We start from the raw sequence: 27436 nt of genomic DNA on the forward strand, positions 1-27436 counted from the left end.
AGGGATGTGAAAGGCCACATTCTAGAGGGCTGTGCACCATGAAATAAAGAGCCCATCCACATGAATCATGACCAGGGAAACGTGTATAGAGCTGAATATTGGTTTTAGTGCATTGGAAATGATGGTGGCAACATTGGAATATCACTGGAAAATTTGCCATCAGACTTTTACAAGTATGATGTGCAGGCTCTTGTTCATCTCTGGATAAAATACACAGCTAAGAGAGGTGACTACATTGCAAGATAGAGAAAATTCTAAGCTACAAAACACTATCAAATAGTGTTATTGTGGTCTTTATATCTGTTGTAGTTGTAGTTTCCCTGGAAATAAATAGGAGACGTGACTTTTGGAGCTACCTACATACATGTTTACTGTTCAAGCAACAAACCTGAAATTGTTCCCATTAAATTCATGGTAGGTTCTCAGGTGCACGAAGATCAGTGCTTCAGAGATGCTTATACATAGGAACCTAACTGCAAATAAAAAAGAATAATTTGGCTGTCACTTTTTCTGCTTTTCTCATTACGGTTTCATGCATAGGCCTGAAGAATCAGAACTATGCCTCAAGAAAGAGTGGTCTCAGAAGAGAACACAGACCAATTCAGTATTTAGAGTTTAAGATAACTTTGGGTGGGATGCTATGGGAATGACTGCAGATCAGTTTTGAGTGCTGTTTATACAGTTTCTATTCTATTATTCCAATAATGTTTGTCTTTCTTTTAGCTATACTGATCCATCATTCAATGAAGAATGCAAAGCAGAATATTTGAAGCAAAGAGAAGAATACAGAGCAACTGGGATTAAGAAAAAAAGGCAAAAGATTACTTCAAATGTATAGTTCAAATCAACTGTTAACAGTTTTATATCCAACTTAATAATTTGACTTGATTTAAACAGACTTCTTTTAAATCATCAGTATCTCCTGGTAAAATTTAGCAGCAAGTCAGTAAAAGAAATCTCTCTGAAGCTGAAGATCAACATTTCTCATTTTCTGTACTGAAGTTTATAATGCATGCAATTTCTCTTGCAAACTTTGACAGCAAAAGCCTGCTTCTCCATCCAGACTTGAGATTATTACCAATTAAGAAACAGCCTTTTGAATTTTAAAGCTTGCATCTAGTTATATGTGGCAAACTACATAAAAATTTAAGGGCAAATAAATGTAAGCTATATTACCAAATCATAAATTGGGTATATACTTAAACTGGTCTTTTTGTCACCTGAAGTTGAGAGTATATGGAAATGTTTTTGATGCTTTTGCTAGAAGGGTGGCAAATGCAGAAAAGACCCTGGGCCAATTTTCTTCATCTTTTTCATGAAAATGCTGAGTTGTAAGAGCTCAATATTTATTCTGCCTGCTTTGTGACTTAAATTTTGAGTTTGCAATATCAAGAGATGAATGTTCCATGCCCTTGTGAGGCACAACTAACTGCTTCAGCTCTGGAGAAGAACTCAAGAGTTGTCCCATACAGACTTGCCTTGAGAATAGGAAGAGGCACAATGAGGGCAAGAAAAATCACTGAGAGGAATGTCTTCCCCTACTGTCATTTTTTCCAGCATGAAGGTGATTAAATACACTTCCATACTTCAGCTGTGACCACACTTGCAAAATGATTATGGATGAACAAACAACTAAACTACGTACTTAAGATGCAGGTCAGTTTTTAAACATCTATTAATGCTGTTGCAAAAACTTAGTGTAAACAAGTCCTTATGGGAAAGGGGTACACAAAGTATTTCTTGCATACAGATACTTAAAGCTGCATAATCATAGAACTCTAAAATGTGTGAGTATGGAAAGGCCACATAGGATATCTGTTCACGTGGTAACCTTCATGTCACAATATAAAAAATGAAATAAAAATATCCTTTGCCTAAGTGATAAAATTTGCATTTAACTTTGGTACTATTTCACCACAAAACTATTACTGCTATGAAGTTAATCAAGTGGGAAATTCCAATCAGACTCTGAGATATAGATATATATATATTACACATATATACATATATACATATATACGTATGAGCTGAAGTTAACTTTGAAGGTTACTCCTTGCTTTTTAGTCTGTGTGTTGTAATGGAATAACCAGTAATATTACTTCTGCTATTAGGCAGCATGTTGACTGGAAGATGAGGGGATGCTTCAGAAAGAGAGGCTGGAAGATATACAGCATTCTAGGTTAGTAGTCAAGTGGTACTCAGCTATTTAATTAGCTAACTTAGATTTCCTACACACATACTTGGTTTTGTATCATCAGTTAAAGTATTTTGGAAAACAAATACTTAACATCAAATAATAGAAAATAAGATATTTTTTTTTTTCCCCAGTTGTACTTAAATAGAGGAAAATGAAGGTAGATGATGACTTTTAAAAGTTTATTATTTTTTCAAGACAGTAGTTCTGTTATTTCAGTATGAAAACTTGCTACACTTAGAAGTCTCTGGAAAGAAAGCCTATGTGTTTGTCATTTTTATCAAAGGCTCTTACAGAGATTGGCTGTGGGGTAAGCATGCTGTTAGAGGCAATGTGGTGCACTGACTCTGGTAGGTAGGTGCCAGCCCCAATGGCTCATGGGAATCTGTCTCACTCCAGCTCACACTACAGCCAGTCAGTACAGATAATAGCACGGCAATGCAGTCGTTCTTTTGTGGGTTAGCAGGACCTACATTCAGCAGGTGGCAATAACCCCAGTGCACTGATTGGTACCAGTGGTATAAATAATATGGATAATGGGACAAAGTCCTATTTAACCTGCGGGTGTCACTCCTCTGCCATTCTGTTACACGCTTTATGTGCAGGGCTGTAACCAATCCCTTTGAGCTGACAGTAAGTAAGCAAGCTCACTTTGCTATCGAGCCTGAAATTGCCATAAATCATTCACTGTACACCATTCGCTTCTCTTTACTGACACTTGTTTAAGAACTGAGTATTCACACCTTCTCTCTTGTTTGCTGTGGCATTCAGAACTGGGCTCAGCCCTTATCTTTGGGATCAGCCTACTCTTTTTACACTTATGGCCTTGATTTTTCCCTAGTTTTGAATTCTTGATTTCACACCTTTCATGCTTTTAGTATCTTAATTGCATTTACATCTTCTAAAGTTGAAATGAAAGTGTAAGTGCTGTGCAGTGACACGCACATACCAGTAAACTGCTTCAGTTTAAAGTTTAAAACTGCTTGTTTTCATCTCAGCTGCAACTTCTCCTTCCTTCTCAGGTTAACAAGAAGCAGCCCTTTGTTCTAATACAGGTAGTAAAGTTGTACTGATAAAGCCTTAAGCTATACTTCATCAATTAACTTTAAGTTTTTTTTTTTTTTAAATACAACTTAAAAAAATAAAAATAAGCAACAAAAACACACTTTACTGTGTCAAAAGCTAGTCAAGAAGGGTGAGAGCCAGCCTTGTTATTCTGACTTCAGAACACTAAGCACATTCAGCTGTCCTGTTCCAACTGAGGGTAGTCAGATGCGGGTGATGAGGGAGTTGCACTACCTCTAACGAGCAGAAGCTTACAGCAAGTTTGAAGCTTACACTGTAACTACTTTTAAGCGGACCCACCAGTTTAAAACCATCCACCATGTGGCACTAAAGACAGTATTCTATCAGTGTCAATAACTATCAGTGTAGGTAAAAAAAAACCAAAAAATTAAAAACATACACTTGAAACAAGTGTTCCGTCCACTTGCAGTTCAGTAACAATAAGTGCTGGTTATTTTTCATGCTTCTCCCCCAGATCAAACTTCATACACAAAACCACCATCAACTACAGCATCCTCTTCCACCTTGCTGTTTTTTAACACTTGATCTCTTTGATTTCAAAATGCAATGAAATGAAGCCCGTGCTGCTAAAAGGAGCAAATTGAGGGGCACCAATTTCAGTTCATGCCACAACACTTTCTAAGGACAACAGATTTTTAAGAAAAATAGTTCAAATCCTTATCAGACTTGGGAATATGCAGCGCAATTCAAATGAGTTTACAATTAGTGTCAACTAATATTAAATACATTTATCTACTGCCTAAAGTTCATACAACTCCAAATAGCATGCTTTTCCCCTGCAAAGAGGGGTAAAGTCTGATTCTTAAAAAGAATTATTTTTGTAGCAGTGCTACACAAAGTAACAGTGCAACACCTCTTCTCCACCACTTTTTTTTCATAGAACCTAGCTGAAGATGAGAAGAAAATGCAGGCGAGTCGGTCAGCTACTGCAGCATCTCAGTCTTCCTTTATTAGGCCACATTGCCATTAAAAATACAGGTGTCTAAGATTTCCAAAGTGTACTGCAAAGAGTTTAAGATTTAATCATATCTGCTTTACATCTCTAGTACAGCTCATACTCTATTATTTGCAATGGCTTTTGTTTTACTGTACCTCCACCACATGTCTGCTATAGAGCTTGCCTTATTCCAGCTGTAGAAGTTCAACAGCACATTACAGCTCATTTGAGAATTTGCTTTTCTTTAGTATGGATATTTCATATGGGAAGAAAACCAATCTGTCGTAAACACAATAAAACTGGCAGGGATGAGATTTTAAAATTACTTAAAAGGAATCAAGCAAACATGGAAGTTTACATGTGCACTATTAGAAGGTTAGTCCAGCTCATTCAAATACATATTCATCAGCTTGCCATATGCTCACATAAACATGCAAGGCAACAACCACCACCTGCCCAAAAGCTGTCTTTCATCTCTGGAATCAGTGCTTTCTTAAATTAAAAATTGTCAAACCTGTGGTTTAGGTGAAGTTTCTAAGTGTTCAGTTTTCCTTCAAATGAATTTTTGTCAATTTTTGTGCTTATTTGAAGGTATTGGTCCTTATCTCAATTTTACTGCTTGATGCAACAAATGCACACTTGCCCACTAAACACCAGAACCCATTTTCTACTGCTACTTCTGCATCTGATTTGCTATCACTGTGATGAAAAGCTTTTACTTCTGAAAATGGAAAAAAGTACCTTAAGCCACCAGTGACTTGGATTAAACAACAATCAGATTTTGACTCAAGATGGAAAAGTTTCAGACCAACAGGTGCTTCTCAAGTAAGCTAGCTCCCAGATGACTTCAGATCTGGCACTTGCTTTCAAATGTTCACCACAGCAATGAGTGACCGCATTGGAAATACAGCCTAAAGTAAGCTCTGTAATCTCACCCTCCTGTCTCAGATGTCAGCACTTCTTCTCAAGTTCCTCTCAGCAAACATCCCTTTCTTTTCTGGCCCCTTCTCCAGCATGAGAAGCCACACTGGTAAACCAAGAGCTGGAAGTAAAGCCTGGTAATTCTTTCACATCACCCAGCAGAGCTTCATTTTTAAGTTTCGCTGTCACAGGCTGCTGGGGCACCTTTTGACACAGCAGTGGAACCCCGATAATGTATTGCAACTGAAAGTAATTAACTCCTTCAGGCTTCAGCATCAAAGGGAACACATCTCCCACAACACACCAAAGCACTCAGTGGGCTGTATTAGTCCTGAATGGAAGAGAACTAATCTCAAATTAATTCCTTCCATACATTTGGAATGGCCTTTATATAAAATCAAGTGTTTGAAGCCAAATAAAACGTTTTTACTCTGAACACTAGAAGAGATTTGTAAGTTAAATCAATTTCAATCAAAAATAAATTTAGTTCAAAACCTTACACAGAATTCCTTCATTGCAGAAATCAAAAAGTGCTCATGATGGTTGCAGAATAATACACCTCTTAAAATAAAAAATCTCCATGAAGACAGGCTGGGGGAACCCCAAAAAGCAAGCTACATTGGAACTAGACACTGCGTGCTTTATGCAGCCACATGAGAAATCCTTCCTGCTGCATTGTTATTACACAGGTAGTTGGTTCTATCTGCTAAAGCCTAGTGACTTGGGTTTGTTTTATGCATATTGGCTTTTGTTCTATTACTTTCCAAGAGATTGTACTCCCCTGAGTCAGATGTGTTCATTGGTCAGAATAAATTCCAGCATCTGACACCATTTCCATTAATCACAGACAAGCCACTATACGTGAGCAAGATAATAGAAAGATAAAAAAAACAGTATCTGGTGAATGGGAAACATTATTTATGTATGCTGTTCACTAATACAGTAGAAGGTATCTGAAAGGCATTCTTTCAACTTTAATAGACAAACTGAAACAGGAGAAGATGGGCATCATGTGAAGCATTTATTCCACAGGGAAGAAAGTGACTGCAGTGACTGGAACCACACAGATCCTGTAGCAACTGCCTAAGTAACACCTTTACAGCTTGTCATTACAATGGTTATGCCATAGTCATAGCTTCCCCTTGCTTTTTCAGGCAGTTTTAAGTAATTTGCTACTAAACAGCTGTGGAATTATTATTTTTTCCAATCATACTGATCTTAAGTAGGACCTGTGAAGTTGAATACTTAAATCCCCGCACAGATCTGTAAATAACATCTTTAGTACCACCTTCCCACTCATTACAGGTTAAAAGCTTCATGGATCTAAAATACAAAGCATTTTCCTGTAAAGTATTGAGCGGTCAAATCATTTACTAAACCTTGTTGTACTGAACTCAGATAAAGAAGCAAAAGTTTCTAAAAAACAAGGCATACATAGTATTTATCCAAAAACAGTTCTTGGCCTTAAGATGAAACCTGCAAGAAAGTACTAGGACACACAGTCTACAAAGCAGCAGTCATGATCTAGTATCTTCAGTTCTCAATGGAGTACTAAGGATACCAAAACAATTATTCTATCAACATCTAGTCCAATTAAATTAAGGCTTTATTTCTTTAATATAAGGAAAATTAGTAGCTTTAACAACCACACAAATAAAAAGTCAAGGTTCTGGTGGTGTGCAAAGGAGGCACGGTAAGGATAACGGCCCCGCGAATAGGATGATTCTGTGGCAGGTAACACTGCGTGCACAGCTCAGGCAGTTTCCCACAGCCACAACACGCAGGGGGAATTGAGCTGTTAGGAATTACTGCGTTCAGCAGTGTTACGTATGATCCTTTTTAACTCATAATGCCCCAAACTGTGTGACCTAAACAGGAGAGCCTACAAGGGATTCTTCCCTTGACACTATCTCACATAAATACATTTTAACAAAAATCTCACCTTTTTGATGAAAATCACATAAAAAAAAGCATTTCTAAACCATAGGAGGAAGAAAGTTAATTGAAAGGAGAGAGAGAGAGAATTCAATCTTCATTTAGTATCTTAACCTGCAAAAAAAAAAAAAAAACAAAAACCAGACAAAAACAAGCTCAGAGCTGTTACAGGTTGAACACCACCAAATATCTTCTTGAAAACACACAAATAGCAAACAAATACAGAATTAAATTTTGTTTTATTTCAAGAACTATTTGCTGTAATCTTTTGGAAACAGATGCCATTTGCAATGAAGGCTGTCTAAGCCCCATGCTAGATTCGTTCACATTATACCATCAGAGCTTTAACTTCAAGGAACTTGCTCCTGATTTACAGCAGAGGAAGACAGGGTTTTCTGTTTTAGAAATAGAATATTTAAAAAAAAAACAAAACAAAAAAAAAAAAAAAAACCCACTTCAACCAATTTAAGTACCTGTTCAAAAGTTCAAGCAGTAAGGTGCCTATTCAGAATCATTCTAAAATGCCACAGTTCATTCTAAAAATTGCTTAGTTCTTGTGCAGACAGTTTTGATTACACTGATCCAGGTAATCTGCCGGACAGTTTGACAAAATCTTATTTGTTTCCCAAAACACATTCTCATTAGGTTTTGGAGGACTTGGGAATACCCAGGAATTATCTTCCAGAGAGCTCTTTCCGTAAGAATGGTGTTCCTGAAATGTTTTACCATCAACTGGAATGGGTCTCTCATCTGTCCATGCTTGTAGAATCACCCTTTCAGATGGGATCTCCACATCTCCTGGCAGAGGGGGTGGTGCAGCATTGCAGAGTACTTTATCACTTTGTGAGAGTTTCTTATACACTACCCCAGACATCAAGTTCTGCTTTGTAATATTCTTCAACTCAAGACATTGTACTGGTGCAAAAGAGGCAACTGAAAAAGATTTTAAAAGGTTTTAAAATTACATTGGATTATTTAGAGCATTTTTCATGTACTGTAAAATGTACAACAGTATAGCAGGTATGTTAAAGCCTGGGTTTTCAACAGACAGATTTTCAAATTATCTTTTGATTTAGTAACTACTAATTAAATGTTACAAACCGAATATACTAACTTATTCAGTCAGAGTTTGCAAGATGAATCAGAGGTCCTCAAATCACAATGTGTAACTATACCCAACACCAAATCCCATTCCCCACTTCAACACCAGCAGACTGAATAATTTTTTTGACAAGACTGGAATGAATGCTGCAACAGAGGACTTCCATGCACTTGGAAAAATTTACCAGATCCAGAATATTGCTTACACAGGAGGACACTTCTTCCTACTTTACTGATTCTTTTAACAGGTTGTGTTCTCAGGCTGCCAAGAACCTGAATTCTCCCAGTCCATGAAGCAGAAGGAGGAAATGCATGTTCACAGGTTCCCTGTACTCCAGTATTGTCTGACTTTTGAAAGTAAAGCCACAGACTGCAACGTTCAGTCATCTGAAGTTCCCTGTCAAGCTTTTAATTACATTAAAAAGGGAAGGACTGAAATAGGACAGTGTTTACCTGAAATGAAAGAACTGCAACAATACACATCTGTCTGTTCAGACAGATGAAAATGCTCAGGTCATGTTTTTGTAGTGCTACCTCAATGGAGTAGATAATTGATTCCTATAGTTGAAGAAACTCACAGAGAGTTTTCCGGAATAGTTGTGAATTTGGAGTAGGAACTGTGATTTGTGTCTTTAGTTCTTGAAGGAACAAAAATAAGAGCCACTATCTTGGTTAAAGTATGCAACTGCAACTTGTCACTAAAAATTAAAGGATGTTACCCAACTTGCAAATGTCAGCCAAAGGCACTTGCCAACAGTAGAGACACTGTATCTGAAAGAGATGGTGATAAACTGGATTTAGCCTCTTCATCCTGCCAGGTCTAAAAGGCCATTCAAATTTCGGTAACCTTTAGAAGCTTAAGGAGAATGGAATCTACTGCAGCACATCTCAAGTACTACTACAGTACTTCATCAGTTGAAAAATGGTAGTAATCATTAATCATTTATAGACAAAGTAAGCTTTACTCTCTGAAATATTTACATTAATTTTTCAGATACTTTGGCTGTTTGAAGTGGCACAGCCATATTCAAAATTCTGTAGCATTTTAGCATTACACTATTCCATGAGTGGAATAGTTGGAAAAACTTACTTCTGGTGATTCCTGAGATTAGGATGAGTCAAAATTAAATATCTGCAGTGTTCAAATTAAAGAGTAGTCTCATAACTGGCAAAAAAAACCAGTGATGAGAATCTTTGACAGGGAAGCAAAAACATGGCCACAATGTTTTCCTACACTGCAAGTAGATTACAGAGTATACTGTAGCAGTGACCAACATACCACCTCAGGGCTGGTGCCTTGGAGAAGTTCTGTGAAAATCCCTCTACACTCTCAATTTTTGAGATACCTGAAACACTTTAACAGACACATTACTCAGCAGGGGAGAAGCTTCAGTTTTTAATCTTAAATCTGCTCATGTTATACCTACTATCAGGTACTCTCCAAGGCATTGGGCAAAAATAAAGGCTGAGCTTCACGTGCTCTGTAGAAAAGGCCTTCAAAAACACAGCAAAAATCCATCAGCAGAAACACATTTGTTGATGTTAGCTGTTGTTTAGTAGGGAGGCAATTAGAATCTGAATGTTAACATCAAAAACACAGCAACGAACTGTTCTGCGCACATTACACACCTTGAAAGATGTCGATCAGTAATAAAAAATAATATAAATCTTCCCTCATCCCTAATATATATTCCAATAACAGCAAGTGGTTTGCTTATGGTAGAATACCTAGCACTGCAAAGATGCTTTAAGCAAATTCTGCCCCTGCTCAGCGTAAGCCGATGTTTTTCTACAAATACCTGCATAAGTGTATCTACATTCATGAGCAACGCATACAAAAAAAAGTTCTCATTTCCACTGAAGTTGTCCACCTACTCTTACACACTTCTGAAAATGTTAACAATTTATCAGCCAAGTTCCAGAGAATTATCATTAAACACTGAGGACTACAGATAAGTCAGCCAGCCATTTATCTGGAGGTGACCGGAGGTGAATCCTGTCTTTGGGTCATTGAGCCCAAAGCTGTTTAGAAACAAAAAAGGGATGCTCAAGACTGTCACAAAAGTACTGTAACCAAGTTCAGTTTCTCTGACCAGCATCTTCTGTATTCTGAACACAGTAAATACCACAGCTCAAGCAAGGGAAAAACATTGAGATAATCTAGTAGACTGATAAGTCATGCCTCACCAAATAAGAACCTTCCTGTAAAGCATTTGGCTCACAAGAAACATACGCATGAAATAGAAAAAACGTCTGATAAACTGCTCACAGAAATTGTTCTCCCCTAAACTGTTCACAAGGCAGCAGAAATAAGACAGTTCTGTACTATCAGTCAGAAGAAGCCACCTTGCACAGCAGTTTGCTAGAAAGCGCAACTTTTCAGAATGCTAACAAAATTATACAAGCATAATAGAATTTCAGTCTATTGAAGTCTAATATGCTGCCAAATTAATACTACATCGGGAAAATGCTAAACTGGGAAAATAAGACAGCAATTGAAATATATATGTTTTTAATATGAAGTAGTTGTGGTAAAAGGTCAAATACAAGTAAACTTAACACCTCAGCCTTGTGCACATAAGCAACACTTGACTGAGAAAAAAGCCACAAGGGGAACAGAATACAGTACTGAAGGAAAAACACATCAGCAACACCTTTATGTGTGAAGTTGACCAGTATAAGACAGAAGCAAAAGCAGAAAATGGCTAGGCTGGAACCATAATACAGCCTAGCTTATCAACTTCAATTGATGAGATTCTGATAAGATATGATAGCTAGCTTCTTTTTTAAATGGTACAGCTTGGATCTATGATTTGTTTTTATAAGGTCTGCTACTGCAAACACTGACTTGCCTTTCTTGGTCGCTGTTATGTTTGTTTTCAATTTTCGTAGAACCTCAGTTTGCACTTCAGTCACTAGCTGCAAATTAGACATTTCTCTCTTCAGTTCCCAATATGCTTGCTGCACACTTTCAAAACAAAAAAAAAAAATTCAACATTAAATACTTGCCATCTCTGGAGCACTCCCATACTTACTAACATTTCCAAGGCTTATTGAATGTTAACTGTTAATTGGTTTTGCCTGATATATATATATATAAAATATATATATATTTTACTACAGCACCAGAATTCAAAAGGAACCAAGCACTTCTGATGATCACCATAAAGTGAACAAACTTTGTATATTATAACCTTTATAAATACGTACATTAAATGATATATACATCACCTATTAAATGAACACTAAATTGCAGAAGTAGACTATTAACTCTGAATGGCTTTTGACAAATGAGCTTACATACCATCATAGTTGTGATCCTGGCCATGTTAAACATTCAGTAAGAAATGGATATTGGGGGTTTTTACACCATTAACTTCTGTATAATGATTTCAGACTCAATAACAGAGATACAGAGAGTGCACACACACACAGATCAAACTAAAATAATCCAGCAGTGTTTCTGATTCAATCACCTAATTTATATAATATACTGCTTTATCAGAAAGGATAAAAATTAGAGATCAATTTCATTATCTGAATAGGAAACAATAGGAAATATTTGGCAACAGTAACACTGTTCCAGTGCTGAAATTTAAAATAATTAGCTAGTAAGAAAGTGAAAATGAACAGAAATCCAGAAAATCCATCATTATACTTTAAGAAGTTTAATGAAACCTCACATCTTTAACTGCAGAATCCTTTTGGCACTGAATGTTTAATAAGAAAAATCACATTTTAAAAAGCACCAAAAATAAGACCAAACATCAGTTATATCAAAACTGACCAATACTTATATTTATACATAAAATTGTTAAGTGTACAACAGCACCATCTGGAAGGATTTTTCTAACATAAGTTCAGCTCCTTTAAAGAACCTTGCAAAGGGATGACCAAGAACCTCGCTGCAGACTGATTACAAAGAACTTCTATGTGTTTGGATGTTTACCCTGTACTGCCTTCAAACACATAGTATAAACCTTGAACATCATAATTTCTCTTCCTGTATGTGCTTGTGTGTTCTGTCCACTCTACACCTTATTAGAAAGCAATACTTTTGTTGTTGCTGTTGTTCTTGCTTTTCTTTTAATACAAAGCTAGATTTTTTAATACACAGCTGAATCTCATCAAGTTGATCTTTTCTGCCCTTCTTTTTTATTATTACTAGAGTAAAAGCAAAAGAATGTATGAATTGTGCGCCTCTCAGAAACACGTTTCCAATATTTTGTCAACAGTCCCCAGCCTGAAAATGGTAATAATATAATCACCTTAAAAAATTAAAAGATATTGTGTAAGATTTTAGAACTACTATAATTCAATGTACAGTAAACTAGGTTTGCAAACTGAAAATTTAAAGATGTATTAGATGGCTGCTGACAAACGTGAAATAACCGCTTTCCACACTGTTAACAAACTGCAAATACCTTTTTCCCTCATAAACATTGTGATTGCTTGCTACAACAAATGTTTCACATAGGAGTTTTTTTCAGGGTTTTCTCTTCTTTTTTCTTTGCCCCGCAGATTTTCAGATGGAGTTATGTACTCCAAAAGCACAACATGCTCATGATGTATATCACATTACAATAAACACTATGCTGCACATATGTGAATTCTGACAGCTGTCACCTGAATGTGACTTCTTGAAATAAATTTTCTTTGTAGGAACAAAGAGAGAACCTTGAGAATTTTACCTTGAACTAACACCTTTTTTCAGACATGTAAGACTATGAAGCTCCAGCAGAAACCACAAGAGAAAGTGAGAGTGCAAATGGCATAGTGTGTACAGTGTTATCATAATTTCACCAGAGAACATATGAAAGAAATATCTACAGATACACTACAGTGTTCTTTCTCAGTGACTGATTTCCTCTCTCATCTTTTCAGTAGCCCAGTAAGCAAGATGATATTCTTCTGAGCAGCCTGACATTAGGAGGGGACACTCTACCCTCTTGTGGAAAACTAGGGAAGTACATGAATAGGCATAAGTGGGTATAAGAGATGGAGGTAATATGCCATTTATTTGAGTCAGAATATCTTGAAACTTCCAGGCAGTCATTTGTTTGTTTGCATAAAGGGTATTACCACGTCCAGTTCTGGACTCCTCGGTTCCAGAAAGACAGGGAACTTCCAGAGAGAGGACCACAAAAATGGTGCAAGGCCTGGAGCATGTCCCTTATTAGGAATGGCTGAGAGACATGGGACTGTTTAGACTGGTGGAGACTGATGTGGCATCTTATCTATGCTCATAAATATCTAAAGAGCAGAAGACAAGAGACTGGGGCCATGCTCTTTCCAGCAGTACAAGGGTCCAGCAGCAGAACAAGGGCCAATGGGCACAAACTGGAACACAGGAAGTTCCATACAAACAAGGAAAAACTTCCTTACTGCGAGATTGACAGAGCATTGGAACAGGCTGCCCAGAGAGGATGTGGAGACTCTTTCTGTGGAGATACTCAAAAACCACCTGTGTAACCTATTCTAGGGAACCTGTTTTAGCAGCAGGAGTTGGAGTCTCCAGAGGTCTCTTTCAATCCCTAAGATTCAGATTCTGTGATATATTTACTTTCCAATATGGCACACACACTGAACACAGGATAACAGAGGACACTATCATAAGCACAAATTTTCCTTATTTAAATGGCTGTAAAATAAGAACAATGCTTTCTATTACATTAGCAATTACCAGGAAAGCTGCCATTTCTTTTTGTGTAGCTCACATAATGGCACCTCAGTTAATAAAATCCTTTAACATGGCTCCTAATAGAAATATACATTCCAGTACTAAGCAAGAAATTTAAAGCCACCACACAAGCAAACACAGAAACTTCCTCATACGGAGAATGAAGAAATTCTTGAAAAATGAAATGAGACTTGGAAAATAATCTACCAACTCCTCAACTGAACAAATCATTAAAAAGTTGAGTTTTAAATCTGAGAGTTTCATCTTCCTCAAGAGAAATTTTCATTTCACAAGAGTCTGAAGATGTAAATATTTTCATCATTCTAGACTTCATAGACAACATTCACTCTTCACAGGCAGTGAGGGGAAAAAAAAAAAAAAGACAATGGTTTTTCTAAATGAGTATTGCCTGGACTTTAAATTAGATTATATTTTTTGAATTAACACATTTGAAGAGGCTGTAAGGCTATCTACTCACTCATTTAACTGTCTCTCAGTAAACTAAATATGAAACATGAAAGCCACTTCATTTTCATACCTCTGAACAGCTTGCCTTTGAAGAATGTCTCCATTTAATGGATTTTCATCTTGGTCCTGCATAACAGAATGAAGAAAGGAAAGAAAATTAACAGATGAGCTCAAATCTATTGGAAAATACTGCAATAAATCTACAAGTTAGCTAATATTAAACATCACAAGTAGTTGTCATTTGTGTTGGCTACAGCAATTGTCAAAGCAAGCATAAAGAGTTTTACTAAGAATTTCCACTTAAAATGCCTAAACTTATGTGACAGCATTCCTCATTCATGACTGCATGAATTCATTAATAAAACAGCAAAGGTAATCTTACAACACGCTGATTCTATATGACTAGACAAAAAGCTTCAAATCAGCTACCACTATGCTTTCAGTATTTACTGTTACAGCTGAGTCCTTGGATTTGTGCTTTGAAGAGAAAGACTTGACAAAAAAACTTGATTTCCAAAGAGTCTGCTGTATAGATATGAGAACAGTTATTAGTTTTCTTTCCATGCATTCATATGAAAAGACCTTGAAATCAGAGCAAACTCTTTCAGTGTAGATTTAGTTCCACACATTACTTTTATCATAAAACACAGTTTATCCCTCAAGTCTGAGACTGCTTAAAATTATAACACAAATTCATGGTCCTGGTCTCTAGGTGTCACTGACTGAGCAAGGGCGGCTGATGACCTCCAGGGGCCCTGCCCAGCCTTACCACTGCTTTGATCTGTGATACAAGCAGCCTCGTGGAAGTTAACAGGAGTGTTTAACAAATCAAACATGCGTCTTGCTTCATCAGTTATGCTTCTATTAGATCCTCATCTGAGATGAGTTCTCACTCAAACCCCTTTTCTTCACATTCCCTTTCTACTATTCCTTCTAGCCAAAGCTGTAATGAATCTGGCACCAGTTACTGTGGTTTTATGACGGTCCATTAAAACTTCAAGAAACTCATCAATAGAACATACAACGCGTTGCATCAACCACAATGCAAAACCTGAATGAGAATATTTACATAGAAAAAACATAGGAAGTATATCTACTTTGAAAAGAAAGCATCTGAAAATGCTAATGAATTAAAACACTAAAAAGGAAAGTAGCACCTCACTTTGAAAAAAATGCTGACCTGTGATTACCATTATATTTCTGTATTTCCCCTGAGAATTTCCCCTCTCCCTGCTTTTAAAGACTTTCTTACTGCTCATTAGAGATTCTATTTCAAAAACTCAGTTTTTGAAAACTATATTACTACACTTATACTATGTTACCTACATTTGAAAATGTTTTTGGTTTCTATATTAAGTAGTTAAAAGGATCAAGTAGAAATGATATTAAAAGAGAGAGTTTTTTCCTTCTGTTTATTCTCTAAAACAAAAGCTGCTAGCATAAGCATTATTTCAGAGTTATGTCTAGTATTCCTCACAAATGCTATTTTACTCTGTTCATTCCAGGAACATTAATTCTTACACTGAAATCTACAATCTTCATTTCTATAAAACTACCTGAGGACATTAAAAGTGCACAGAAATTTAAGTACACCTTCTGAACTTACAAGTTACTGAAAATATCTAAAATGATGCCAGATTTAGGTGAAAACAACCAACAGCAATGAAGATTAACAGAATACCTTGCATACCTTCCACATAATGTTTTACCCCCACCTAGTGGAACAAACAGACTAAAACTGAGACAACTGGTGTATGTATGCATCTGTGTAAGCTGCTGATGGCAGCAGATCTTTAGAGACTTGTTCTGATGAGAATCCAGTGCTCCAACTATCCGTGCTTTAAGGGCAGCAAGGGAGAAGGACATTAATTGAATCTAGCTATGCCTCGTCTTTGAATACCCAGAAGAAGTTGGGGTGCATCTTCTTAGTTTCATCAAAAAGGAATCTAATTCCCATATTCCAGGCTGCTCCACAATGCAAGGCACAGAAGGCAGTGATGATTAGGAGATTTGCTTCAGAAGTAAATTTCTGTAGTGATGTACATGTGCCCATGAGAAAAAGAGCTAAAGAAACATTTCCACATTAAAACAAATCCTATTGGAAAGCAGGATAATGGCCATGCAAGGATTCCGCTTCTAAGTCCCATGTACCGTGAACATGACTCAAAAATACCACGTGAAACAAAATTTCATAATCATTTATGATCACGGAGTCTAAATAAGCCAGCCTCTTGAAACAATCACATTTAACTCCTTTAAATCTATTGTATATGTTCATTGTGACTGCAGAGTCCTAGAGACTGCCACTATAAAACGTAAAGCATTAAGTATGCACCAGTTTTAGTGGTTTTGAATTATTTTCTTTACTGTATTTTATTACTGTTAGGGTAACTCAGTGTTTCTTTTTTGAGATTGTAACCACATCTACATTATGCAGTGATTTCCTCACAACAGCTACCTGCCCATAAAACAGGGGAGAAGAACATCAAAGAGGCAGTGGCAAAATTCTGAAAACCTGTATTTTATTTCAAGTCCTGATGGAAAATGTACTGGTAAAAAATTTTATTTTGCCATTTTCTCCAAACAATCCCTCTTCCACAACCATTCCCCTCCTCTCCTTTTTACTGCAGTCCTTTTTACTGTTCATAAGACGAACAGGAGTGAACAAGAGAGGGAAAGAGCAGACGCTGGTGCTTATCTTTAACTGTATTTGCTATTTGCCTTTTTTGTCTCAGATCTTTCCTTAATTTTCTTATGCAAACTATCAACTCCACCCCATTAGTTCCTGCTTTATCATCTTAAATTCATCATCCTATCTTAGGCTTAACAAATCTTTGCCTCCATGTCTGAATGAGTTCTTAGGTACAAGACAAAGCAACTGAACAGTTTTACTGGTTCTCTCACTTTTCAGCTACTTGCACAACCAGTTCCATTCTCTTCTAGTACTTTAGATTTTCAAGTTCTTTCAATTCTTAATTTTCTTCAGGCACTATGACAGTCTCCTCTAGCCTCAGACGTTCAGATCCTATTGTGCCTTCTATTTCACCACTCCTATGGACAACTCAAGGTAAGACCTCCAGCTACCAAATCCAGGTCTCACCTGTAACCTCATCCAGGGCAATCAGCTTACAGCATCAGCTTTGTCCCTTGTAACTGTGAAAGACTGGGCTCAATTACCCTTGAAGATATGCCAGACCTAAAAGATTATTCAGCAAGCTGAGACTTCCTCATGCAGACAAAGCCTTAAATTATTTCATGTGCTAGGGATGAGATTCTTTTCTTCTATTTATTTACCTTTTATTTTGCTTGAAAAAGGTTTTCAAAGTAATGCTGTAATGAAATCAAAACTATTCATACAAAAAATATTTTAAAATGGAAGTACCTTCTGTTTATATTTCTGCAATTCCTTTCTGAGACTATTGCACTCTTGCTTGAGGTTCTCTAGATCCTGTTCCAGACTGTGCACTTTCAGGTCACTGTTCAGCTTCTCTATTTCCCAGCTGGTCTGAGTACAACAATTCAGACTTTTCATAACTGAAAAACAAACAAACAAACAACAAAATTAGATTTTAGTCCCAGTTCAAGAACTCCCATCAACATACGGTTTCACCTCAACCAGTCCATACCTTGTGTGACAGCCTAATCCTGTCAAATATAAAAATCAGTTAACGACAAAAATATATGGTATATACCAACTTACACACTTCTTCCAATGCTTTGCAAACATGAGCCTCTTCTCCTCCTGTTTATACTGTTGCACAATTTACCCATGTTTTTTTTCCCAAGTTTGCATCTCAAGAAATTCCGAATAGAAAAAACAAAAGATGCAATCAAAAGAAAAGGAGAGTCTAGAAGTTAGATAAGTCTTCATTAGACAGAAATAATATCAGGTAGTTACTATTAAGAAGCAACCTAGCATGATCCTAGCATCTCACCAGTCTTAGGTGGCTAGTTAGAGAAGGCAGAACAACAGAAAGAAAACCCCCAGTGTTCAACTGCATAAAATCATGCAGTGGAAGTAGAACATCACATGCTTGGAAAGTAATGCAATTTAAGCACTGTAATATTGGCCAAAATAGCCTCAGGTCTTTACCATGGAGCCCCTTGTCTCCCCATAATTTAACATGCATGTCATCATTTACAAGACAACACAAACTCAAAGTACAGTATTTCACCTTCTTTACCTAACCACTATAGAGAATTAAAATTCTTAATGCCCTTAGTTTGTAATATAATCACTAAAAATAGTCAGCGTATACCAAGACAGAGTAACTGAGCACCTTGCTGTGTTTCCACTTCAGTTTTTAGTTGTAAGAGCTCTACTTCTTTGGACTGCAACTGTTCATTCAAGTTTTTCAAGGATTCTGCAGTTTCCTTCATCTATTTTCAGAAAAGAAAACACAGAGAAAGTTTTCTTCTATCATGTCTGACAATTCAACTTTTTTTTTTTCTAGATACCAAATAAATACTGCTTTGATTTTTTTTAGTCTAGCCCTGTATGAAAATAAAGATACTTAAGAGTATTAATTCTCCAACATATAGCATCACCGAGTATACACCTGAAAGAGTGACAAAACAACTACCTCAGATAATCAGCAGATAAAAATTCATTCCACAGATAACATCTACAAACTATGTTGTATTCACCTGTGTTTAGATCCTTACTTAAAAAGACATACCACTTTATCCAGTTTGCTTTTCAGATTATCTCTGTCAATGCAGGCCTCTCGGTAGGCTTGGTACGCCCTGTTGACTTGTTCACGTCCAACTGAACTGCATTCCTCCTCCAGACGAGAGCCAAGCAACTGCAAGTTCAAGATGAGATGAGAAATAAACGTTTTTATTATTAGACATAAAAAACCCCAAAATTCAGTAATTACATTTTTTTTTACATTAGAAATTACTGGAATAACTTGATATGGATGATTTTTACTTATTTATTTTTCTAATGTGAAAGCACACCAAAAGCCATCCATGAACTCTGGTATCTTGAGCCATACATAGTGCCTGCTAGCTCATTGCTACGTACTGAAAGCACTCCACAAGTCACGATTACTGACAATTCCTTAGCCATATTTTTTCCAAGTTCAAATCACACCTGCTTGTGTGGAAGGCTCTTGTTTTGACTATCACACTACCATTTTGTTTCTCCTGCGCATATGTTTTAAAAGTATTCAGGCATTTGAAAGCATTCAATATGACTGCCACAGATGTTCATGAAGGATTTATAAATATTTCCTTAAAAATTAAGAGCTTTATAAGACAAACACAAAACCAAAACCTTGAGTATTTCCTCTTCTAGGTCTTAATCTAAAGAAAGAATGAGAAACCAAATCATAAGAATAGCGCATCTCTGCCCTTCACTTTTGTATTGGCCCTCAAAAGTACACTTACTACTCATTTTTGCCCTTTACTCATTTTTCCCTGCCCCCGAAAAAGTATTTCCAAATATAGGCATTCATATAGAATATGTACCTTACCAAACCTTCTGACTTTCTGTACACTTTGAAATTTGAAACTCAGAAAGGTTAACAGCCCATTTGTTTCTGGGTAAAGATAGTAATTGCCTTTCTTACCTTCTCTTCTAAAATTCTCACTCTTTTCTTCAGAAAGGAATTCTCCTTCTCTGTCTCCTTTAGCCGCTTCTTGATATCTTCATATGCAGTGACAAGTGCGAAGTGTGAAGCAACAGACTCATCCCCACTGTAGGCTGAAACAGGAATCTCCCCATCTCTCTTATGACTGTTGTCTGCCTTTTCATGATTCAAAATACAGATGTCATCCTCCACCAGCTCCTCCATGACACCTGTTTAAAAAGACAGATGTGAGTAAAATTTTCACAAAGACAAATTCATCTCGAGTCTCACCTCAATCCTACAGAAAATCTTGAGACCCATTTTATATCTTAAAATAATTTTAGAAAAAAATCTTTCACTGTTACTTTATACAAATATTTTGAGCATTCATCAGATTTACGACCTTCTCATTTTTATTAAAATGTAACATCATCCAATGAACTTTGTTAACAAATATAAAAAAAAGCAATGTCTCACCAGAGCTTTTGCATGCTAGTACTGAACTATAGTATAAGGTTACAGTTATAGGAAATCAATTATGCTTCTTGGGAACAGGCACACCAAAAGGAAGGTATCAAGTTAGATCTGTTCTTGAATGCAAGTATTCATACTCTTCCCAAGTTTTATAATACAACTGTAATGTGTGAATTAAAGAATACATAGTGGCATGATTTATCTCAACATTTGTGTAAAAAAAACTGGCAGCCATCACTAGGCAAAGCCACCTGGATGACAAATACTAAATAATCACTGAGCTTTTGGATGCCTACCTGTGCGACCTGGTGTAGGGAACCTGCTTTGGCAGTAGGGTTGGACTCAATGATCTCTGGAGGTCCCTTCCAACCCCTACAATTCTGTGATTCTGTGCTATCTTAGACTGCAGGCTTTAAGGCAGAAGTCCCAACAGCATTTCCCTAATTGTTACTCATTATCATAAACAAGTTCAAAGCCACTCAATACACTCAATACTGATTTGGTTACCAAGATTCCTTGCCTTTACGTGCCATATTAATGAACACCGTACAGTATTTGAGCACATTTTCCCCAACCCTTAAGCAAATTAAGGATGCTAATAGCATCAAAAGTAACTTCCTTCGCTCTCCCAAACATATCCTTTGGTTCCTGATTACATAGCAAGCTAACATAAATAACGGAATGAAAGAAATGAACATAATGAAACCAGCTGGTTTATTCTAAAAGAGCAAGCCTTCCAAATAAGTCATAAACTCAGCATATACAAATATTTTATAAATCCAAGCATGCCTTTCAACAGCGCCCACCAGAAGAACCAGTTACACTGATCTTCGCTTAAGAGATCTCATTTAGCTTACAGTATTACTAGACTTCTAATACTCCTCTCTAAACTGGTGCTGGAAGCTATTTGCAGTACAGATAATCAACCCCCACAGCAATCAAAGGGGTTTAAAACACATGCTCTTCTACAACAGTGCATAAGTTTAACATTTCAGAAAGAGCTGCTACAGACATTTTTGACTGCTCTTATGGCATGCGAAGAGAAAACAAAGCCTCCACCATACAGAAGTTCCCCTGTGAGACTGGGAAAGACAATTTCTTCCATCCTCTTAGAGATCAGACAACACGTAAATTTGAGGGGAGAGAGGCAGCACACACTGCACATGCTTAAATGCATGAAGTCGAATATTCAGAAGGAACAGTGGGATTTTTAGACCATTAACTTCAATTAATAAACAGAGGCTTTATCGCAAAAGACGCTTCTTTGGACTGGAAGCTCAACAGCTGCAGTCAAGAATGGAAACTCACCAGATATTCACAATGTACTTCAACAGAAACAGGGAGAAATAAAGTATCCATAATATCCACACTTCATATCACTGCTACAGTGACCAAAAAGTGCAGTTGTTCCAGCTTTACAAGGCATACAATGAAGTCAGCACTGCACATGCCAACAACATGAAGACATGAAAGAAGTTGCAGTAGGAACTTATAACAGCACTGCTAAACGTATCTAAATAAATTATCAAAGCCTAATTATAAAACAAACTAAGAAAAGTGCATCTCTGAAAAAAACAAAAAACCCACACAAAACAAATCCCAAAGTTATTTCTCCTGCTAAGCTCGTATTCAAAGGACAAGATACAAGCTCATACAAGAATAAACCTGGCTATTAAACAGTAAGATGAGTAGTTCTGTAAAGGTCACCGTGAAACTCTTCACACAACTTTGCTGTGCTGTCACAGGGAAAGAAGAAAATTGGAGAAAAAGTTCTCTTAGTGATTAATCAGTGGAGAGAAATCCTTAAAAACAAAACTTAATACAAATGGGATTATGTATGTAGGAAATCCCTCTCCTTAGCCTTTCATTCTGTTGTTTAAATATAGGAATCAAAATTTGGTTTCCCCGCTATTGTACTACATTATTTACAAAATATGAACTGCAGGAGGGTAACAGAAGAGTCTCTGACACACTACATGTCATTAGGTTATTCCACAACTGAGGGCTCCCCAGATCTGCAGGGCAGAGCAGCTCGCTGAGTGGCAGCACAGACCTCTGCCTTTTATTCTGTATGGTTTCTCCAGCCCAAAGCTACACATGTATGCACCGCTGCAAATGCCACACAGCTGTCACCCCAAAGCACTCGAGTGAATTTGGAGCTGTCTGTAATTCCAGTGCACGAGATAATCTGCAGTATGGTAAACAATAAACACGGGAGATTTCCCACTAAAATATTTAAAGTAATATGCAATATCAAGCTATTAATGTTTATGATTAGCATTTATGTCCATCTCAGCCTACTTGAAGGAACTTTACAATCCCAATTACAGCTTCAGGATTTAACATGTTCAATATTTTGAGAATAAGAACCTTTTCCCATTTCTTACTAATAGCAGGCAGAATTGCAGCTCTTCTCTTTGTAGAGCTTTACAAATATTAGTCATCAACACCATAGGAGGTAGTTAAATATAAAACATGTTTTATATATGAAGAACACCATTTAAATGAATTTCAGGATGCAAAGGCTCTAATAGCAAGCAGAGGACTGTGTAGTTCAAAACCCCAACCTCATACTTGGAACTGGAGGAGAAACAGTAAAAGCAGGATTACATGAAATTCTTCCTAGTTTCAATAGATTCCCATTTTGTGCTTTGAAGAAGAACAGAATGGTTTCCAAACTATCTCCAAATGTCAAATGAAAGAAAATTAAAGATAGTATTTTCCCAATGTCTTTTCCTAGGCCACTGGGAGTCTGAACTGTTCTACTCCATTTACCTCTCAGACTTGAGGAGTTTGGCTGCACAATGGCATTAGGAACAGACTCCAGACTTTGTACTGTATATATGCATACTACAGTATAGACTATACTGCTGTACTGGTTTACCCTGCCTCATATAGAAGGGTGTGTTTGTGCACATAGGCATAAAAAATAGAACACTTAATTCAACAGATATATTTGATCCACAGAAACCCTGAACGAGTGTGTTGCAGCCCCTACTTTAATTTCAGGAAGGTTAGTAATGTTTTTCTTTTTGAAAGAATTTCCAGCAAAAAGAACTGCAGAATTCCCGCAGTTAGCACCAAAACTCGACACAGTACGTGATATGCTTAAACAAGCAAGACTTCCACTCCCCTGAGCATAGAATCACAGAACACTCGGAGTTGGAGGGGACCCAAGGGGATCATCAAGTCCAACTTCTGACTCCACAAAGGATCACCCAAAGTGATCAATATTCTGCAGGAAAATGGCACGTAAGGACAAAATGAAATGTTTTAATCCTCTTCTGAAGTTTTGTTTGCAGAAGAAAACCCTATGAAACCACCTCCAAGGCTTCCTGAAACAGTAGCTGTCAAGAGTGGACGTTCACAATCTAGTAACAGTCTACTAATGCTAACGTATCATAACAGGGAAGGAAGACAAAATAATGAATGCTCAATAATGAAAATGAGCAAGAATCAATTTGCTCTTGCAGAATGTTAACTATGAAAATACATTAAGTATAGGTCATAATAAAAACACCAAAAATAAGAAGAGTAAGGACAATCACAATAATAACGCATCAAATAGGGCTAAAATAAATGGAAATATAAGTGTGGTGTATTCACAGTACTAATTAAGTGGATTAGCTTTCTCTCCAGAGGAAGAAATGAATGCAGTATAAATCACAGAATGGCTTGGGTTAGAAGGGACCTTAAAGCTCACTCAGTTCCAACTCCCTTCCATAGGCAGAGCTGCCAACCCATCAGATCAGGCATCCATCATTCCACATCTGAGAGCTCAAGTTCTCTGCAATTTCAGTCCTGAATAGTCTGCTCTGCAGAAACAGGTTTTTATTTTGTTGTTGTTTTTTAAACAGACACTTGCTTCAATTTTAAAACAAAACCTTTGCATATACACGTCCCAGTAGCTGCTAGCTTTGGGCACTGCTTATCCCTTCTGTATGGGCAAAGTCCACAGCCCTCCACGAGAATTCATGCTGACAAGGACTCAGCTCTGCAGTTTCAGCACACTCAATGCTCTTCACAACCACGTCAGCTAAGTGAGACCTCCCAATTACTTTCACTTTGCTGCCTTCAGGAAATGCAGTTATTGTCTGTACACTCTCAAACCAGATCACTGTAGTCTGCCTGTCATGAAATCTGCCTGAGCTCGAGCATACACCCAGATTTCCTCAGGAACAACAAGAAATTTTTTCAAATCTCAAGTTTTCCACAATAAACAGTCATCTACTCTCACAAGAGCAAGAGAAATAACAAAAGTCTATTCTATAACAACAGCACTCACTCCATAAATTTTACTTTCTCTTAGTCATAGAATCCGTAGAGTTGGAAGGGCCTCAGAAGGTCATGTAGCCCAATTCCCCTGCAATGAACAGGGACACGCACAGCTAGATCAGGTTGCCCAGGGCCTGATCCAGCCTCACCTTGGAAGTCTCCAGGGATGGAGACATCAAGCACATCACTGGGAAACCTCTTTCAGTGTCTCATCACTCTCACTGAAAAGAGATTTTTCCTTATATCTAACCTAAATCTATCTACCTTCTTTGAGCTTGAAGCCACTTCCCTTGTTCCATCACCACAGATCCTACTAAAGACCCCGTCCCCTTCTTTCTTACAGCCCTTCTTTAGATGCTGCAAGGCTGCTCTCAGGTCACCTCACAGCCTTCTCTTCTCCAGGCTGAACAGCCCCAGCTCTCTCAGCCTGTCCTCGTAGGGGAGGTGTTCCATTCTGTGGCTCACTTCTGTGGCCCTACTCTGGACGCACTCCAGCAGGTCCACACCTCTCCCGTACTGAAGACTCCGCATCTGGATGCAATATAGTTTTCATCTGACATTATTTTCACTGCTAATTTGCAGGTGCTATACACCCTCACCATAATGTATTCAGTTCACCTCTTCATGAACACCGTCCCTCCCCATTTTCCCTGTCAACTATCAGAAAAGGAAAAGAAAATGGAGTTGTATTCTAATATTATCCTCTGACATTTGAGGCCATTCCATCATATAATCCTGTCTATTAAACAATCAGATTAATCTTGAAATTCATCAGAAGCAACAGCGCCAGAGCAATACCAGAAAGGGCAATATGCGTTTTGGCTGTTGAACTTTTCTAGCACCAAACACAGTACATTCAGAGGTTACTGAGAGAATTGTATGTTCTCACACTAACATTATCTATTATTTTAATAGACATTTTTTGGTGTTCCTTCCTTCCCATTTAAAAATGTTTATAGGAAACAAACACACCAACATTTTGGTAAACTAAGAAGGTTGCTTTTTTTGGTTGTTGTTTGGTCGATTTGCTTTTGCTTTCCAAAACTGTCACCTTTTGTAAAGCATGAGCACTAGCGCCCAATCGTAAGTTTCCTCCTGCTCAATTGAACTGTCAGATACTCGGTAAGTTCACACATTCAGAGATAAGATATTGTGAAAGCCTTGTGTAACTGCATTAACTAAACCAGAAACACCTCACCTGTTGCAGCAATAAAAAGGAGAGTTCAATCGAATTGAACTGACAGCCCTTTGTCATCCTGTAATTCACTAACGTTTTCAGGTTTACGTTTCATTACGCTTACCTTGAAACAACCATGATCATCTGAATACAGTTTGCTAACAGGAAGTTGTAAGTGGATGACTTTCAACATTCAAGTTATACTTCCCTTCCCAAACATCATTTTTTCTTCCATGAATGTGTTGTCACATCTTATCATCACCAACTATTTTCTATAGTAAGAATGACATGTGACTATTAATGGCCTAGCACTGCCTTCAGATGATGAAAGCAGTCATCCCACTCTGCTCTGTGCAGCCTCATCTGAAGCACTGGTTACTGGTTTGGTCATCACAATATACAAAAGACAAAACTATTGGACATCATCTCAGGAGCTAAATGTAGTACTAGTAGATTTGTTCTGATTTCTCTGAAAAAAAAATTGTAGCATACACATACCAATAACTGGCATTGCTAGCAGTAGTAGCACACCAATATCCAGGAAATTAAATGTTTCTCGTAGTCCACAGAAATCTCTGTCTCAGGGGAGCAGCTGACCTCCAAAGCCCAGAGAAGACAGCTATAACAACGTTCTGTCCTCCCTCTGCCTTTTCCAGAATTGGCTCCTTGTATGCTGATGTCACTGCAAACACACAGTGTGGGACAGAAAAGGAAACAAGTGTTCTCCAAGAAATGCCAAAGCTCTGCTCACTGGACAGCTTTCAGCCTGACCTGCTCACCACACCCACAGGCTGCTGGAATCACAGAAGCATAGAATGGCTTGTGCTGGAAAGGGACCTCAAGGACCTCAAAGATCCAAGCCCCCAGGACCAGGCAGGGATGCTGAGCTGCAGATCAAGCACTTCACTTGGTCATGGCCTCTTCAGGCCTGGCGTGGAAAAGTGACTTGTTTAAGAAGGTTAATTTCCCTGCCAGGTGAAGCATGAGGAATTTAAGCTGTAATTTCTCCACAGTTGACAGTGTTACGTGCTGCTACACCAGTACACTCAGTACGAACAAAGCCACAGAACGGCTGGGGTTGGAAGGGACCTTAAAGCCGATCCAGCCCCAACCCCCATCCCGCGTACAGGGACGTCCCATCACACGAGGCTGCCCAGGGCCCAGCGCAACCCACCGTCACAACAACCCACCCGGCTTTGCAGGCAGCTGTCTGACAAGCTTTAACGCCGACCCGAGGCCGACTCCCACCTCCCTGTGGCTCCGGGCAGCCCGGTCTGGTGGTTGGTGACCCTGCATATAGCAAGGGGTTGAAATTGGATGACCGTCGTTGTCCTTTCCAACCCAGGCGATTCTATGCTTCCCCCCGAGGAGCCCTTCCTCCCCAGCACCAACCTCTCCGGCCCCCGCTCGGGCAAGCCAGGCAGTCAGCAGCGGCCGCTCAGCTCGGCGGAGGGGCAGCGCGGGCCGTCGCGCTCTCCGCTCGGGTTCCCTCGTGCTCCCATCGCTTTCGCTCGCCGTCCCGGCCCGGCCGCAATGCCGGCCTCCGCCACCGCGGGGAAGTCCCGGAGCGCGACCAGGAAGTCAACACGCGCGTCACGTGACGCGGGAGCCG

At 38.1% G+C, this 27436-nt stretch overlaps 2 protein-coding genes across 3 annotated transcripts in view; one reads left to right on the forward strand and one right to left on the reverse strand.

Moving 5' to 3' along the window:
• Positions 1 to 7213, forward strand: part of CMC1 (C-X9-C motif containing 1) — a 48140-nt gene extending 40927 nt beyond the window's left edge. The window contains exon 4 of the mRNA XM_048950667.1: positions 724 to 7213. Coding sequence (XP_048806624.1) covers positions 724 to 838 — 115 coding nt within the window. The 3' untranslated portion in view covers positions 839 to 7213. The remainder of the gene's footprint in view (positions 1 to 723) is intronic.
• AZI2 (5-azacytidine induced 2) lies at positions 6145 to 27436 on the reverse strand. 2 transcript variants are annotated; one of them, XM_048950665.1, is made up of 9 exons: positions 27217 to 27436; positions 26323 to 26506; positions 19899 to 20128; positions 19002 to 19127; positions 18603 to 18702; positions 17705 to 17856; positions 14393 to 14448; positions 11027 to 11142; positions 6145 to 8006 (listed from the first exon to the last, which is right to left on the reverse strand). In XM_048950665.1, exons 2-9 carry the CDS (start codon positions 26333 to 26335, stop codon positions 7621 to 7623), a joined length of 1179 nt encoding a protein of 392 aa, XP_048806622.1. In that variant the 5' UTR covers positions 26336 to 26506; positions 27217 to 27436; the 3' UTR covers positions 6145 to 7620. The 2 variants fall into 2 exon arrangements, with proteins under 2 accessions (XP_048806622.1, XP_048806623.1); XM_048950666.1 differs by lacking the exon at positions 26323 to 26506.

The sequence above is a fragment of the Lagopus muta genome, chromosome 7, assembly GCF_023343835.1.
Source record: "Lagopus muta isolate bLagMut1 chromosome 7, bLagMut1 primary, whole genome shotgun sequence".
Taxonomy (NCBI): domain Eukaryota; kingdom Metazoa; phylum Chordata; class Aves; order Galliformes; family Phasianidae; genus Lagopus; species Lagopus muta.